Source organism: Pogona vitticeps, chromosome 6, assembly GCF_051106095.1.
Source record: "Pogona vitticeps strain Pit_001003342236 chromosome 6, PviZW2.1, whole genome shotgun sequence".
NCBI classification, from domain to species: domain Eukaryota; kingdom Metazoa; phylum Chordata; class Lepidosauria; order Squamata; family Agamidae; genus Pogona; species Pogona vitticeps.
In genome coordinates, this window is record NC_135788.1 from 48,169,520 (window position 1) to 48,184,861 (window position 15,342).

A 15,342-nucleotide genomic window follows, 5' to 3' on the forward strand; every position below is an offset into this window, starting at 1 on the left:
CTTTCGCATGATGTATTCTGCATATAAGTTAAATAAGCAGGGGGACAATATACAGCCTTGTCGTACTCCTTTCCCAATTTTGAACCAATCAGTGTTTCCGTATCCAGTTCTAACTGTTGCTTCCTGTCCCACATATAGGTTTCTCAGGAGATAGATAAGTTGGTCAGGCACTCCCATTTCTTTAAGGACTTGCCATAGTTTGTTGTGGTCGACACAGTCAAAGGCTTTTGCATAGTCAATGAAGCAGAAGTAGATGTTTTTCTGGAACTCTCTGGCTTTCTCCATAATCCAGCGCATGTTAGCAATTTGGTCTCAAGTTCCTCTGCCCCTTTGAAATCCAGCTTGCACTTCTGGGAGTTCTCGGTCCACATACTGCTGAAGCCTACCTTGGAGGATTTTGAGCATAACCTTGCTAGCGTGTGGAATGAGTGCAATTGTACGGTAGTTGGAGCATTCTTTGGCACTGCCCTTCTTTGGGATTGGTATGTAGACTGATCTTTTCCAGTCCTCTGGCCACTGTTGAGTTTTCCAAACTTGCTGGCATATTGAATGTAGCACCTTAACAGCGTCATCCTTTAATAGTTTAAATAGTTCCACTGGAATGCCATCACCTCCACTGGCCTTGTTGTTAGACAAGCTTTCTAAGGCCCACTTGACTTCACTCTCCAGGATGTCTGGCCTCTTCTTGATGTCTTCTGCTTCTGTGAAGTCTCTCTCATTTTTGTCCTTTTATCATGTTCTTCTTTGCACAAAATGTTCCTTTAATATCTCCAATTTTCCTGAACAAATCTCTGGTTTTTCCTTTTCTATTATTTTCCTCTATTTCTTTGCATTGTTCATTTAAGAAAGCCCTCTTGTCTCTCCTTGCTATTCTTTGGAAGTCTGCATTCAATTTTCTGTAGCTTTCCCTATCTCCCTTGCATTTTGTTTCCCTTCTCTTCTCTGCTATTTGTAAGGCCTTGTTGGACAGCCACTTTGCTTTATTGCCTTTCCTTTTCTTTGGGATGGTTTTTGCTGCTGCCTTCTGGACAATGTTACGAGCCTCTATCCAAACTTCTTCAGGCACTCTGTCCACCAAATCAAGTTCCTTAATCTGTTCTTTACTCCCACTATGTATTCATAAGGGATTTGGTTTAGATTATACCTGATTAGCCCAGTGGTTTTTCCTACTCTCTTCAGTTTAAGTTTGAATTTTGCTATGAGAAGCTGATGATCAGAGCCACAATCAGCTCCAGGTCTTGTTTTTGCTGACTGTATAGAGCTTCTCCCTCTTTGGCTGCAGAATATAATCAATCTGATTACGGTATTGCCCATCTGGTGATGTCCATGTGTAGAATCGCCTCTTGTGTTGTTGGAAAAGAGTGTTTGTGATGATCAGCTTGTTCTCTTGATAAAACTCTATTAGCCTTTGCCCGGCTTCGTTTTGAACTCCAAGGCCAATCTTCCCTGTTGTTCCTTTTATCTCTCGACTCCCTACTTTAGCATTCCAATCCCCTAGAATGAGAAGAATATCTTTCTTTGGTGTCAGTTCTAGAAGGTGTTGTAAGTCTTCATAGAACTGGTCAATTTCAGTCTCCTCAGCATTGGTGGTTGGTGCATAAACTTGGATTATTGTGATGTTGAAAGATCTGCCTTGGATTCGTATTGACATCATTCAATCATTTTTGAGATTATATCTCAGTACAGCTTTTCCTACTCTTTTTTTGACTATGAGAGCTACTCCATTCCTTCTACGGGATTCTTGCCCACAATAGTAGATATGGTAATCATCTGAATTGAATTCGCCCATACCTGTCCATTTTAGTTCACTGACGCCCAGGATGTCAATGTTTATTCTTGCCATCTCCTGTTTGACCACATCCAGCTTACCAAGGTTCATAGATCTTATATTCCAGGTTCCTGTGCAGTATTCTTCTTTGCAGCATCGGACTTTCCTTTCACTTCCAGGCACTTCCACAGCTGAGCATCCTTTCGGCTTTGGCCGAACCACTTCATTAGCTCTGGAGCTACTTGTACTTGTCCTCCGCTCTTCCTCAGTAGCATGTTGGACACCTTCCGACCTCAGGGTCCCATCTTCGAGCGTCATATCTTTTAGCCTTTTGTTTCTGTTCATGGAGTTTTCTTGGCAAAGATACTGGAGTGGCTTGCCAGTTCCTGCTCCAGGTGGATTGTGTTTAGTCGGAACTCTCCACTATGACCTGTCCGTCTTGGGTGTCCCTGCACGGCATAGCCCATAGTTTCTCTGAATTACTCAAGCCCCTTCGCCACGACAAGGCAGCAATCCACCTTACTGCAGTCAAAACTCTGCTCACGATCTGCATTTGATCCCTACGGATTCAGATAATTGGCTCAAGGTTAGCCCTGCCTTCCATCCTGAAGTCGGTAAACTGAGTACCCAGCTCACTGGGGGAGGGGAAATGTGTACTCTGCATAATTAAGTTGTAAACCAAGCAGAGAGTGTTTAAGTGCTATGGAGTGGTATATAAGCACACACTTTACCTCCTTCAGATCGTTTTCCAGGGATAGCTAATTGTGGACAGATGTGCGCTCACATTTCCCAGTTAAGTTACCACAGTATGTGTGGCTATAATGGAACCTTCACTTATTACTGAATATATATGTCAGGATTTTATGTAATATAAACAAGCTTGTGCACATTATATGAACCTCAGAAAATGAAATTACCTGTCTGTTAGCTTCTAGGTTCAATTCTAGGCATTCTTATCTTGACCTAAAATGTTTGGGACCCACATAACATTTCCCATATTGAACTGCCTGTTCTTCAAGACCTACTGTCACAATCTTCTGCAGATGTCTTCCTCAGCAATGTAATAAACTTCAGTGGTCTCCCAACAATAGTACCCTGGCTACTAAATAAGCTGTCTAAAGAGATTCACCTAGTGCCTATGCTGTAATTATAATAGGGCCTACAATACTGTTAAATGCCAATTTAAAAACCTTTTATTTATCCAGGCATTTACTCTTCCTGTTACTTTTTAAAATGTGAATGATTTTAACATGCTGTCAATCTGACAGACATTTGAAACAAATAAATAGTACAATCTAATAAATTAATGTATATCCTCAATTATAATCAATATAATGAAACGAAAGTAACTTATTGTTGCTACATAACTTGCATATCTACTGTATTTTTCCGTGTATTCAACCCACCCACCCCATGTTAAGATGACCTAATGGTTGTTGTGGGTTTTTCGGGCTCTTTGGCCATGTTCTGAAGGTTGTTCTTCCTAACGTTTCGCCAGTCTCTGTGGCCGGCATCTTCAGAGGACAGCACTCTGTGCTCTGGTGTAGTTGGCTTGGGAGTGCAGTATTTATGGCTGTGAGATAGGCTTTTTGTCTTTTTCTGTAGATGGGTGATTAGTGTGTCTCGTTGTGGGTGTATTGTTGTGCTAAGGAGAAGCGATTATCTGTCACTGTGGTTGATGGGTGTCATTAGCTGGTCTTTTATGTGTAGTGATCCCCTGTCCTTGTGGGTGGGTAGAGTTCGTTGACCTTTTGCACACTGTATTTTTGTGAGCTGGGAGCCAAGTTTTGTTGAGCTTCTTTTCTCTTTTTTGTTGAAGTTCTGCTGGTGCTTGTAGATTTCAATGGCTTCCCTGTGCAGTCTGATGTAATGATCACTGGTGTTGTCCAGTATTTCAGTATTTTGAAATAGAATTTCATGTCCAGTTTGTTTTAGGGCATGTTCACCTACTGCAGATTTTTCTGGTTGTTTTAGTCTGCAGTGTCTCTCATGTTCTTTGATCCTGGTGTGGATGCTTCGTTTTGTGGTTCCAATATATACCTGGACACAACTGCAAGGTATCCGGTATACTCCTGCAGTGGTGAAGGGGTCCCTTCTGTCCTTTGCTGACCATAACATCTGTTGAATTTTTATGGTGGGCTTGAATACTGTTTGTAGGTTGTGTTTTTTCAAAAGTTTCCCCATGTGGTCCGTGACCCTTTTGATGTATGGCAGAAATACTTTATTTGTGGGTGGCTGTTTTTCTTCTTCAGTTCAGTGTTGTTTTCTTGGTTTGATGGCTCTTGTGATTTCATTTTTGGAGTAGCCATTTGCCTGTAGGGCCCAATTCAGATGGTTGAGTTCAGTGCTGAGAAGCTGAGCTTCACAGTTCTGATTTGCACGGTCTACCAGTGTTTTGATTATGCCTCTTTTTTGCTGTGGGTGGTGGTTGGAGTTTTTGTGTAGGTACCAGTCTGTGTGGGTGGGTTTTCTGTAGACCTTGTGTCCCACTCCACAGACAGAGAACTACTAGGCCTACACATCACTATCAGCCAAAAAATGAGAAGTCAAGATTGGGACAAGATTGATAGCCTCTCTTACAAAAAGATGGAAAAAGAAATGATGAACCACACAGGCCAGACAAAAACAGAAATTCAACAAATGCCAAACAAGCCAACAGAAACCTACACTAGACACCACATGCATCATCATCAACCTATCGGGACGCCAACTCTCCCCAGAAGAAACCTCAGTCTGAAGCAAAGGAGGAAATTTTGCAGTAACACCAGCAAAATTCCTGTGGAAGACATAATTCAACAACCATTAAGATGACCCTCTAATTTTGATCCTTGCTGGAGGCGGAGGAGCAATCAATGGGCAACCGTGAGGACTTGACTGCTCCTCCACCTCCGCCTCCATCTCCTGCTGCTGCTGCTTCCGCCACCCGATCGCCTCCTCCAGTGTAACTGCCAGGGTTCACCTCCAGCTTACGTCACTGCCTTGTCCCCTGCCTGAAGGGAACCCGCAAGGGGCACTGGGGGAGGCGATCTGGCGGCGGCAGCAGCAGTCAATGGGCAGCAGCGAGAGGCAGCTGAGCACAACTACTCCTTTGCCTCCGTCTCCGCCTCCTCCTCCTGCTGCCTCCGCCACCGGATTGCTTCCTCCAGCGCCACTCACAGGCTCCCTTCAGGCATGGGACAAGGTGGCAACATGCCTGGAGGTGAGCCCCGGAAGGCGGAGGCAGCAGTCAATGGGCAGCCGCAAGAGGTGGCCCAGCACAGCTGCTCCTCCACCCGATCACCTCCTACGACTGCCAGGGCTCACCTCCAGCTCACGTCGGCGCCTTGTCCCCTGCCCAAAGGGAGACCACAAGTAGCGCTGAAGGAGGTGATCCGGCAGCGGCGGCAGCAGTCAATGGGCAGCCACGAAAGGCAGCCAAGTGCGGCTGCTCCTTTGCCTCCACCTCTGCCTCCTTCTGTGTATAAAATGACCCACAATTTTTTCTCTAATAATTTTAGGAAAAAGTGTTGTTTTATACATGGAAAAATACGGCAATAAAAAGCTGTAATTGTGCAGGTGCCTCAACCATTTACAGTGGACCCTCTACCTACAGAATTAATCCGTATTGGAACGGTGGCTGCAAGTCGAAAAGTCTGTAGGTCCAATCTCCATTGACCTACAATGCATTGAAAACCAATTAATCCCATAACTGGCAGTTTTTATTCTATTTTTGTTCCATTTTGGTTTTTTTCTGGTCTGTAAGTCGATTCTCCGGCTGCAAGTCGAATCTAAATTTTGCGGCCAGAGAAGTCTGTAACTCGAAAAGTCTGTAAGTCGAGCCGTCAGTAAGTCGAGGGTCCACTGTATATGCTAAACAAATTACAGCAGTTACTACTCTTAACCCCCTCAGAATACCTTGTGTAGGATAACACCTTAATTAGAACCAACTAAAATGACACAAAACAGTGAGAAAGCTTTTAGGTTCTCTCAGTGACAACCGAGGATTAAAGAATGGGTGTTAGAGGAAACAACAGACAGAATACAAACTAGGCGAAATCACCTAATGGTCAGAGAACATGCAACCATATCACCAAGTATTGTGTCACAAATTCAGATGAAGGGCTGTGTTCTCAAAACTCTAACAATAGAATCTGAGATATAATATGATTACAAATAAGGAGGAATGCCACAAAATCCAAACCAAGGGAATAGCATTAAAGTCACAAATGATGGTAAGCAAGAGCAAAGTGATGCATAAGGTGGAAGCAATTCTAATTCATCCAAGTACTGGAGTCTTGGACATGTCTAATCAAGAAGGCACTATTGGGTCGAGATGACTTGCTTGATTAAAACACTGATTCAGTGTACTGTGCAAGAGAAATCGTTAGGAATGGAACTGAACGTATTACTAAGAAATGTCATGCCATTATACCTTCTTATATTTCAACCACACCTTAAATCTTGTGTGTTAATCCAGTAATTCTCATCCAAAAGGATGCTGGAAAAGGTGCAGAAAAGAAACAGTGGTTTGTAACATTTCCACTATGAAAAAACATTATCTTTTGGATGTTTTTTACCTTAGGAAGAAATGCATCATGTGGTATAAGCAATAGGGAATTTTTCTCCACCTCATTTAAGAGCAGAATAGTGTGTGATCCAGTTGCAACTGAATGTATATTTATTTCATTTATATCCTGCCTTTTCCAAAGGAGCTTACAAAGCAGCAGGGGACAAAAGATATACGAAATACTTTTAAAAAAAGGAACATTAAAAGTTCTTAAAATTTAGAGTAATTGAAATCAACAACCACACACGTTTTTTAAAAAGTTTTTAAAAGGAAAAGGAAACGGCAGCATTTCCTGTTGAACACTCCTTTTCTTGCAACTCACTCAGCAGTGAAAAGCAAGCTGAAATAGAAATGTCTTTGCCTGCCAGTAGAAAGAGATCAACTTAAGCGCCCTTTACAAGAGAGTCCTACAGCCTTAGAGTGATGAATGATAGACTTTGTATAAATAAAAAGAGGCACTTAACAACATTTTGTACATTTAACTGATGTGCTGTGTCATGACCACCAAACTGAGAATTATGTAAATCTGTTTGAACCTACTAGGAAGAAATGTCCACAGGTGAATTGCTATGACAGAAAAGACCTTAGTGTTCCCAGCCAAGCTCATCTGGCACAAATGCAGAGTTCCAGTGTGATAAACTTAAGGTGCATATACACTCCTATGGAACTAAGTGACCCTTGAGACAGTCTAACAAGCACGTCCACATCATCAGATAAAATAAGTCCATCTATTAGAACCAGACAATCAGGTACATCAGGCATCTCCAAGAGATTTGTTGTCCATTTCAAATCTAAATTAGAATAGATGTGAATTATTTTACCAGCAAAGTACTTTGCAGACTCATCACAGAAAACTCCTTAGGGTTAACCAGCACAACTTTAGGATACAGATTGCAACAGCACTTTCATCACTTGAAACAGCTTACATGGATGACACTACTAATGCAATCAAAGCATACAGAACACTGTCTCCACCACCATGGAATAAGCTTAAATGTGATCTCTCATCTGAGTACTGTACAGTGCAATTCATTCTGACTCTTCAATACTGCTTCAGATGTCTCACCGTATTTCATTAACCCACAGCTTCCCTGAAAACCAAGGCAATTCAGCTCAATGTGAAAATGGAAATGAAAGTAACTCTCCCCCCCTCCCGCAAGAAATCCTTCTGGATCCAGAGGGTAGATCATTTTAATAGGCCCCTATTCCTGTAAAACCTAGTATTCTCAGAACAGTGATTTCTGCATAAGAGGTTTCATCATTAAATCAGCTGGTCCACTATAAGATTTAATTAATTAATTAACTAATTAATTAATTTCATTTCAATGCCACCTTTCTCCCATAAACTGACTGAAGGTAGCTCAGAATAAATTAAAATGTGAATCAGAGGAATTTTCCCAATCAATGATTTTATATTTAACAGCAGAGGTTTTGAACTTGATGGATTACAAAGTAATCTTTCAGTTGAGAAGTGAACTACAAAAGGAAATATTTACAATATGTCTCCTTCAAAGGATATTAGGTAAGTCATTGTGGGTAAAGAAAGGTGAAAAAAGTTGTCTTTGGTCAAATCAAGAGTCTTATGCTAAACACCATGGTTGAAATCCTGTTGGGTGGATCCACTTGCACAATAGTAATGACGTCAAAGGAAGTGGCAAATTACTGTTGATTAAGGCTTCCTTTTGTGGTTTTGAAGTGCACATAACTTTGTCACATTGTGTATGAGCTTTGCATACCTCAAAACTGCAAAATGAAGCTTTAATCTGTGGGAATTTGCCCATACCACTGATGGTGGTCTTCTTGTGTAGATAGAGCTGCGGGATAGGATTTTAATCCATGTAATATTATGAAACTGGACCTCAACTAACTTTATCTAGTGCATTTTCTAGGATCTCTGGTTTTGCTGACACATTTTTAAAATATTTCTAAACTAGAGCAACACAGTAGCAAAATGTGCAAACAGATTACGATAACTTTTAATTAGACATAACTTTTTATTTTATCCCTACTAAAATGGTTATATCTATACAATTTCCTGTATTTGATCCTGTTCTGAGAAAAGAAATTTTATCATTATTTGGGAAGGTATTAAAGCTTTCATCCTTGAGAAGGCAGTGTGTAAAAGCAGGAGACCATTGATCAATAACTTTCTGAGAACATAATACCATTAGAGGAATCAGGTTTTTAAAGGAAGAATGCTATGTTTCTACTGCAGATACAAATGAGGAGATAAAACAAAGTTTTCCTTAGCATGAAAGATGTGGCTATGCATGCAAATTGATTACATTACCTCTTAAACTGATTGTATGTATGAATCTGCTATCACATAGGCAAAAGCATTGTGGGGCTCTAATGTTTTCACTGATAAAGTACATTAAAAAGTCCTTTCTTTTTTAGGAAGCAATGTAGAATGGAGTGCCTTGATTTGGCCCCATCTAGTAAGTATTCACAGCTTTTGTATTTCCAGCATCAAACTACAAATTGTTCCAAATGAAGAAAATGACCTCTTCCAAATGAGCCCATTATTGTGGAGGTACATCACTCCTGTTAAACTTTTAACCAACAATACTCTAACCATATCCTAAACATTTTAAGCAACAATCCTTTAACCATATCAACAGTTAGATGCCACTAAACTACAGGTGTACCTCAGTTTACGTACACCTTGGTTTACGTAATTTTCAGTTTACAAACCAAAATCCGTAAGAAATAATGCCTCGGTTTACGTTTTTTACTGGGGGGGTCACTGTATGAAAAGGACGGATCATGCCTGGAGGTTTCTAGCGCCGCCCGTTGCTACGGCAATCCACGTTCCAGTTTATGTAATTTCCGCATTACATGACAGGTACTACTGTAGTATGAGGCAAGGACACAAAAAACCCTTAAAGAATGCTTCCTTCCAATACTCAATTCTAATTCATTTTGAAAAAAGAAAACTTTACTCATTAAATTGATTGTCTGCCTTACCTACTGCAGGTGCATCATATTCATCCCCAAGTAGAATTTCAGGAGCAGAATATGCAAGGGATCCACAACTTGTTGTTAGTTTCTTCCCAGGCTGAAATTTGTTGCTGAAGCCAAAATCAGTCAATTTCACAAGTCCTTGTTTTTCAAAGAAAACAACATTCTCCGGTTTTAAATCTCTGTGAACCACATGAAGTTTATGGCAGTAGGATATAGCATGAACAATCTGAGCAAAATATTTCTTTGCCAGGTCTTCATTAAGACCTTCTTCATGTTTCATAATGTAATCAAACATATCTCCTCCATCACCAAGTTCTAAAATCAGGTAAAGTTTGGTCTGGGTGTCAATAACTTCATACAGGCGAACAATATTGGGATGCTGCACTAATTTCATGCATCTAACTTCTTGGAAAAGATGTCCTGTAGCTAGAGTATCTAGCTTGGTCTTGTCAATTACTTTCACTGCTACCTTTTCACCTGTAAACACATGTCTGGCAAGTTTGACCACAGCAAAATGCCCTCTGCCTAAGGTTTTATCCAAATCGTACAATCCAGCAATTTTTCCATCATAACCTCGTTTGAAACCTGCCATACTGCTCCAAGTATGAATACTGATGCTTTCGGAAACTTGTCTCTTCTTATATAAGGGTAGGAGATGCTCCACTCATTTTCACTGCCAAACGCATCTGGAAATAAAAGAGAAATTATTAAACAATGCAAATTTACTTAAATTTAGAATACAGTATTTCCAGTCCTATGAAAGCTGATCTTCGTGAGCTTGAAATACCTAAGCTTAAAAGGACTTTTTTGAACAGAGTTGGAGTATCTAATTCAGAGTTGTATCTTGCAACACGCACAGAAATACAAAAGCATTTTCTACAAAATTCCAAAGTAGCCAGATTAGTTAGTTAATACATACACAAACAGGAATGTCAGGGAAAAGGAGAAAACAAATGTAATTCCATTTAAATTTCATCAAAAATTTACTGTTTCATGTGCCTAAATACCCTATTGCATAGCCATAGGGTATTTGATGAAACTGATCTAAAAACCCATAGAACAAATTAGTCTGTACATATTCGCATGCCTATTTGATATACTGAAATAATCCAGTAACAACATCCTAAATAAAATTATGGTAAGATAATTCAAGGACATTACTGTGTCCACAGTCTTAATGTCATTGATGACCAGTTAGGAAGGGGGAAGATCGGTATGCTTGACATGCAGTTTGATTACGTAAAAATATAATTTTCTGAAAACCACTGGTAAAACTAAGATTATTATATGCAATTAAGTCCCAGTATAACTGCTTCCAAATTCAACAATGCAGAGTAAAGCTACATTCTATGTCCCATTCATACCAATGGCAAAATTTCTATGATTAGAAAACCATTTCACATTTGCTAAATTGCCATTCTTAGCATATGCTTATAATCTGAGATGTTGACCAAAAACAAAACCAATTTGTTCTTTAATATAGTTTATTACTACAACACAATTTACTTCAAGAAACTCCCAATATCCTTAACTCACATGCTTATTTTATAATGATACTGATGTATCTCTTAGACAAACAGTAAGATATGTAATCATGTAAAATCTCTCTCTTACCAAACAGATCTTGGAAGTCGTATGAAACGAGTTATGGAGCTATTATTAAAGGCAGTGCAAACAGAGCATTAGGCAGACTCTAACAATGGGACATGTTTTATTTGGACGAAGTTTTTTAAAATTTTATTTAACATATACAGTGGTGCCCCGTATAGCGAGGTTAATCCGTTCCGGATTAACCCTCGCTATACGGAATCATCGCTAAACGGGTAGGGGAAAGGTACTGGAACGCATTAAACTTCGTTTAATGCGTTCCAATACCTTCGTTACTTACCCGTTCAGCGAGGATTCCAGGTGCTGACAGCCATTTTCGCGCCTTCGCTAAGCGAGGGCAGGGCGCGAAAACGGCTGCCGGCAGCCATTTCCGGGCTTCCGGCGGCCATTTTGGAACCGCCGATCAGCTGTTCGGCGGCTCCAAAATGGCCGCCGCAATACCCGATCTTCGCAATGCGGGTTTTCCCCATTGCGAAGATCGGGTATGTTTCCGTATAGCGATCCCGAAAAAGGGATCGCTATACGGAAACATCGCTATACCGTGCACTCGTTAAGCGAGGCACCACTGTACATTTCATTTGGTTTGCAATTTCCTGTGGCTGATATCACATGGCTGGAAACAATGTTGTAATGTTGTCCATCTATGTACTGAAGTGGATATTTGGTGGTATAGTTTCTAAAGGGTTTAAGAATACTGCAGAAGAGTCTATAAAAGAAAAAATGCACCATTCTTTGTGCTGAAATTCACATGCCTTTTACATGGCTGGCTGCATAATTTTATCTCAAGTATAACACAAAAAAAGGAAATGACTTTCATACTTTTGAGCTTTTACTAGTACAAGTATCATACTGTATAAAGAAATTATGTTTTTCTGATAAAAATGTGACAGAATATATTCATATTTTTAGCAAATAGGAAGATTTATGCAGTAAAGCACAAGTTATTTCACTGCAGAACTATGACTTTAAAGCTTCATACTTAACTACCCTGCAATATATTTCTGCAGTTACTGGGGCTGGACAGGGGAGTTTTTCTACATGATGACAAGATATTAAGAAACATCAAAGTGATTTTTCCAAAGTGATTTTTTCCAACATGCATCATATGCAAACCACACTTGTATTATATTAATTTATTACAAAAAGGTGGTTCAGCTTTTCAGACATTCAATTTTATAGGTTTCTAAAAAACCTACTTCCCATTGTCACCCCAACAGTCCTGAGCATTTCGAAGCAAAAAATGGTGTTGCACTAAAAGCCCCAACCTCATTTTACCAAATTATTTCTAACAATTTTATCACAGAAACATGCTAGTGTCCTTCCATAGCTCCATGGGATACCAGCTACTCTGTACAAGAGATTATTATTCCTAATCATTGATTATTCCCTGTTCTAACACCAACAAATCACCAAGAAACTAAACATCATTAACTTAAGTTATATACTCAAGTTCACCTAACAAGGGGATATATCTTGAGTTATATATCTAGCAATGTTAGAAAGTGCCATTTCCAACAAGCTGTCTGAACTCTCATAACAAAATATAAAAACAATGTGTGGTATGTTTATATATTGTGTCAATGTCTCTCCAAGTAAGTGGCAACCTGAAAAGGGTCAAGCTCTAACAGGGATGCATTTTAAAGCAGTAAAACAATCAGCAAAAATTGAAAATAATTTATTATTTATTTTTATAAAATATAATTGAGTGACACACTGTTCACATTTAGTACTAAACTTGACTACAACAAGCTGTACAATTAAAAAAAGACCCAGCTTGTCTCAAACAAACCACAATGTAAGATTAACCAGTTTGTTTAGATGTGGCGATCAGCTATCATTAATCTAAAAGAGAAGTGAACCAAACACCATTCAGTGTGAATTTTGTAAAATTAATGTAAAACATGATCATTCAGTATTTTACAGACTAGCAAGTGTTTACAGACCAGGATCTTACACCAACAGCTAAAAAGAGATTTCACAAGCATTACTGTAGTGAGGTCATTAAAAAGGATACACATTCAAAACATTAAATTTGAGTCTACCAACCTTGGCAGTGCCTTTTCCAGAGGTATCATCTTATCTATGATTTCCTCATGAAGTTTCAATTTTCATTCCTGTGTTCTGAAGATTCACCTACTGATACTTCCATATCCAATTCTGAGGACAGCTTTGCATTCTTTCCCTCCTATTTCCTACAAAAAAGATGTTTCAGTACACTTAGTATAAATATATGGCTAACATACTGTACTATGATTTTTTCAGTACTTTCTTTGTAAATTACATAGAAACCAGTGGCATAAATGTCTACACAGACTGCCACCTCACAATTCACATGGACCAATGCTTTAAAAATCAGACAGAAAAATTATGGCCATATTCTTCCTTTAGAGAAGAATTTAAACACAGGTTTTTCAATAACTTTGATACAGGCTCAGAACAAAACAACTTAACTCTGGATATACTAGGAAGAAAATAAAGCTCCTTTCCATCTTTTGTTCCAACTTCAGCCCATACTTGCATAGACTGAAGAATGCCAAAAACGTATTATGTTTTTGCTTGGTTATAGTACAAGAAGTCAAGGCTATTTTAGCAGGGCATCCACGTTACTGAATGCCCTACTCTGGGAAACACCTTTAGGATTTTATCGTTCTTGTTAGACATGCCATTTTAGGGAAAACTTTCTTGGAGACTGGGGTCACTGTTATTTGCAAAAATGAGGCTGATTCCCTCTTTTCACTGACTTTTATAATTGCTGATGCTGTATACATCAGACTAATCTTTGTTGACTTACATGGTTTTTACTGTTCTACATGTTTTATTTTTAACAATTCCCTCTCCTTACTGTAACACCCACTAAAATCATTTCCAATTAATTGAGAGGACCCTCTGAAGCAGAACAGAATATGGTGTAAAAAAGAGGCAGAAACTACTTCTGCTCGGCCAAATACTTATTCTCCTGGGCAATTTATGGCCCTTTCCAGATGTTGACAACTGGCGGGGGATGACAGGAGTTGCAATCCAATAACATATGGATTGCAATTCATCCATCATCACTAGTTACACTGGCTATGGCTCATAGGAATTGCAGTCCCCAAAATATCCAGAAGGCTGCAAGGTATCCACCCCACGTAAGCATGTTTAGTATCACTGTGTCAATTACTTCAATTATTGTATTTATATAATTACTGATTTGCATTAATGCAGTACTACCAAGCTGGTTCAAATGTACGGTATTTTATGAAAAACCATAAATATGAGAGAATGACCAAGCAATGTTATAGAAATTGGCATAAGAAGAATCAGTTAACTATATTGGCCTATGGACTTGCAGATTTTTCTGCCATAAAGGTAGGATTTTTTAAATTAATCTCAAGAAAAAGCAGTAGAATTTTAAAGGGTCTCCAGCCTATTTTCTTTAGTTCTGTTGATATATCAAATACTCATACTTTGAAACAAAAATATTTTTTAAAATCCTGCAAGTCGAATATCTGTACAGATGGCTCATTAACAGCAACTTGTATAAGGCCAGGTACCTTCAGGTAAATCCCATTTTGTTCCAATTCTGCCATTTCTAAAATGTCTTTTTTTAATTGTAGCTTGGAAGAAAAATGTGAGTGAGCCATAAACACAGGAAGACTAAAGCAGCTGCAGCAAAAGATTAATGCAGGAGTTTGTGCCAATATTAACCCAACATAATTTTCTAGATTGATATCCTCCAAGGAAGATTTTTGGAGCACCATAGACAGTAGCACTTTTAGTTGCATACACTTTTCATGGACTACAACTCTCTTCTTCAGTTAATAGATGCCCCTGAAGAGGTGGGCTGCAGTCCACAAAAGTTTATGCCTAATGAAGCTGCTAAATCTTTCAGACAAGGTGCAGAGAACTGTGGTGGGGACAGGAATCAAATTTTTGACCCCAGCACATATCTGCAGCAGGCCCCAAACCATCCAAAAATGTTTTTAAAGAAATTTTAAAATTAAAGCCAAAACTGCCCAGACATCTACTTCTGATTTGCATTTGGGCACTTTAGGTTGGGGGAGTTCCCTCAACTTGTTTTATATGAAAACCTTTGCTCCTGGAAGCCTTCTGAAGCATAACAGTATGCTTTTTTAAAAACCAAAACCTGTCTGAAAAACTTATGTTTCCCTGAGGGAGCTTTGGAAAACCACAAAACTGTTTCAAGGGGGAGGCATGCAGCCTTAAGATTTCCCACTGCACTTTGCAATGTCACAATATTATTCTTTTTGCTGCCAGACTACAAACAAGCAAGACTATTCACGCACCATCTTCACAGATCTGCATCTTCATGATGTATGGCAAAATGTGTCCCTACCATACACTGCATGTTTCTTAATTTCTAAAATCTTTCCATAATACATCACAGTGAAACAAGTTATGATGTGGGAAATCCATGCTGAGAATATTCTGTAGTTTAAAAATTAGTAACTGCAGC

The 15,342-nt window shown here is 39.2% G+C and overlaps 1 protein-coding gene across 1 annotated transcript in view; it reads right to left on the minus strand.

The window, feature by feature from the left end:
* The window catches only part of SNRK (SNF related kinase), a 42,561-nt gene that overhangs the window by 22,700 nt on the left and 4,519 nt on the right, over positions 1 to 15,342 (minus strand). The window contains exons 2-3 of the mRNA XM_020799468.3: positions 12,933 to 13,078; positions 9,282 to 9,964 (exon numbers count right to left, since the gene is read on the minus strand). Coding sequence (XP_020655127.1) covers positions 9,282 to 9,870 — 589 coding nt within the window. The 5' untranslated portion in view covers positions 9,871 to 9,964; positions 12,933 to 13,078. The remainder of the gene's footprint in view (positions 1 to 9,281; positions 9,965 to 12,932; positions 13,079 to 15,342) is intronic.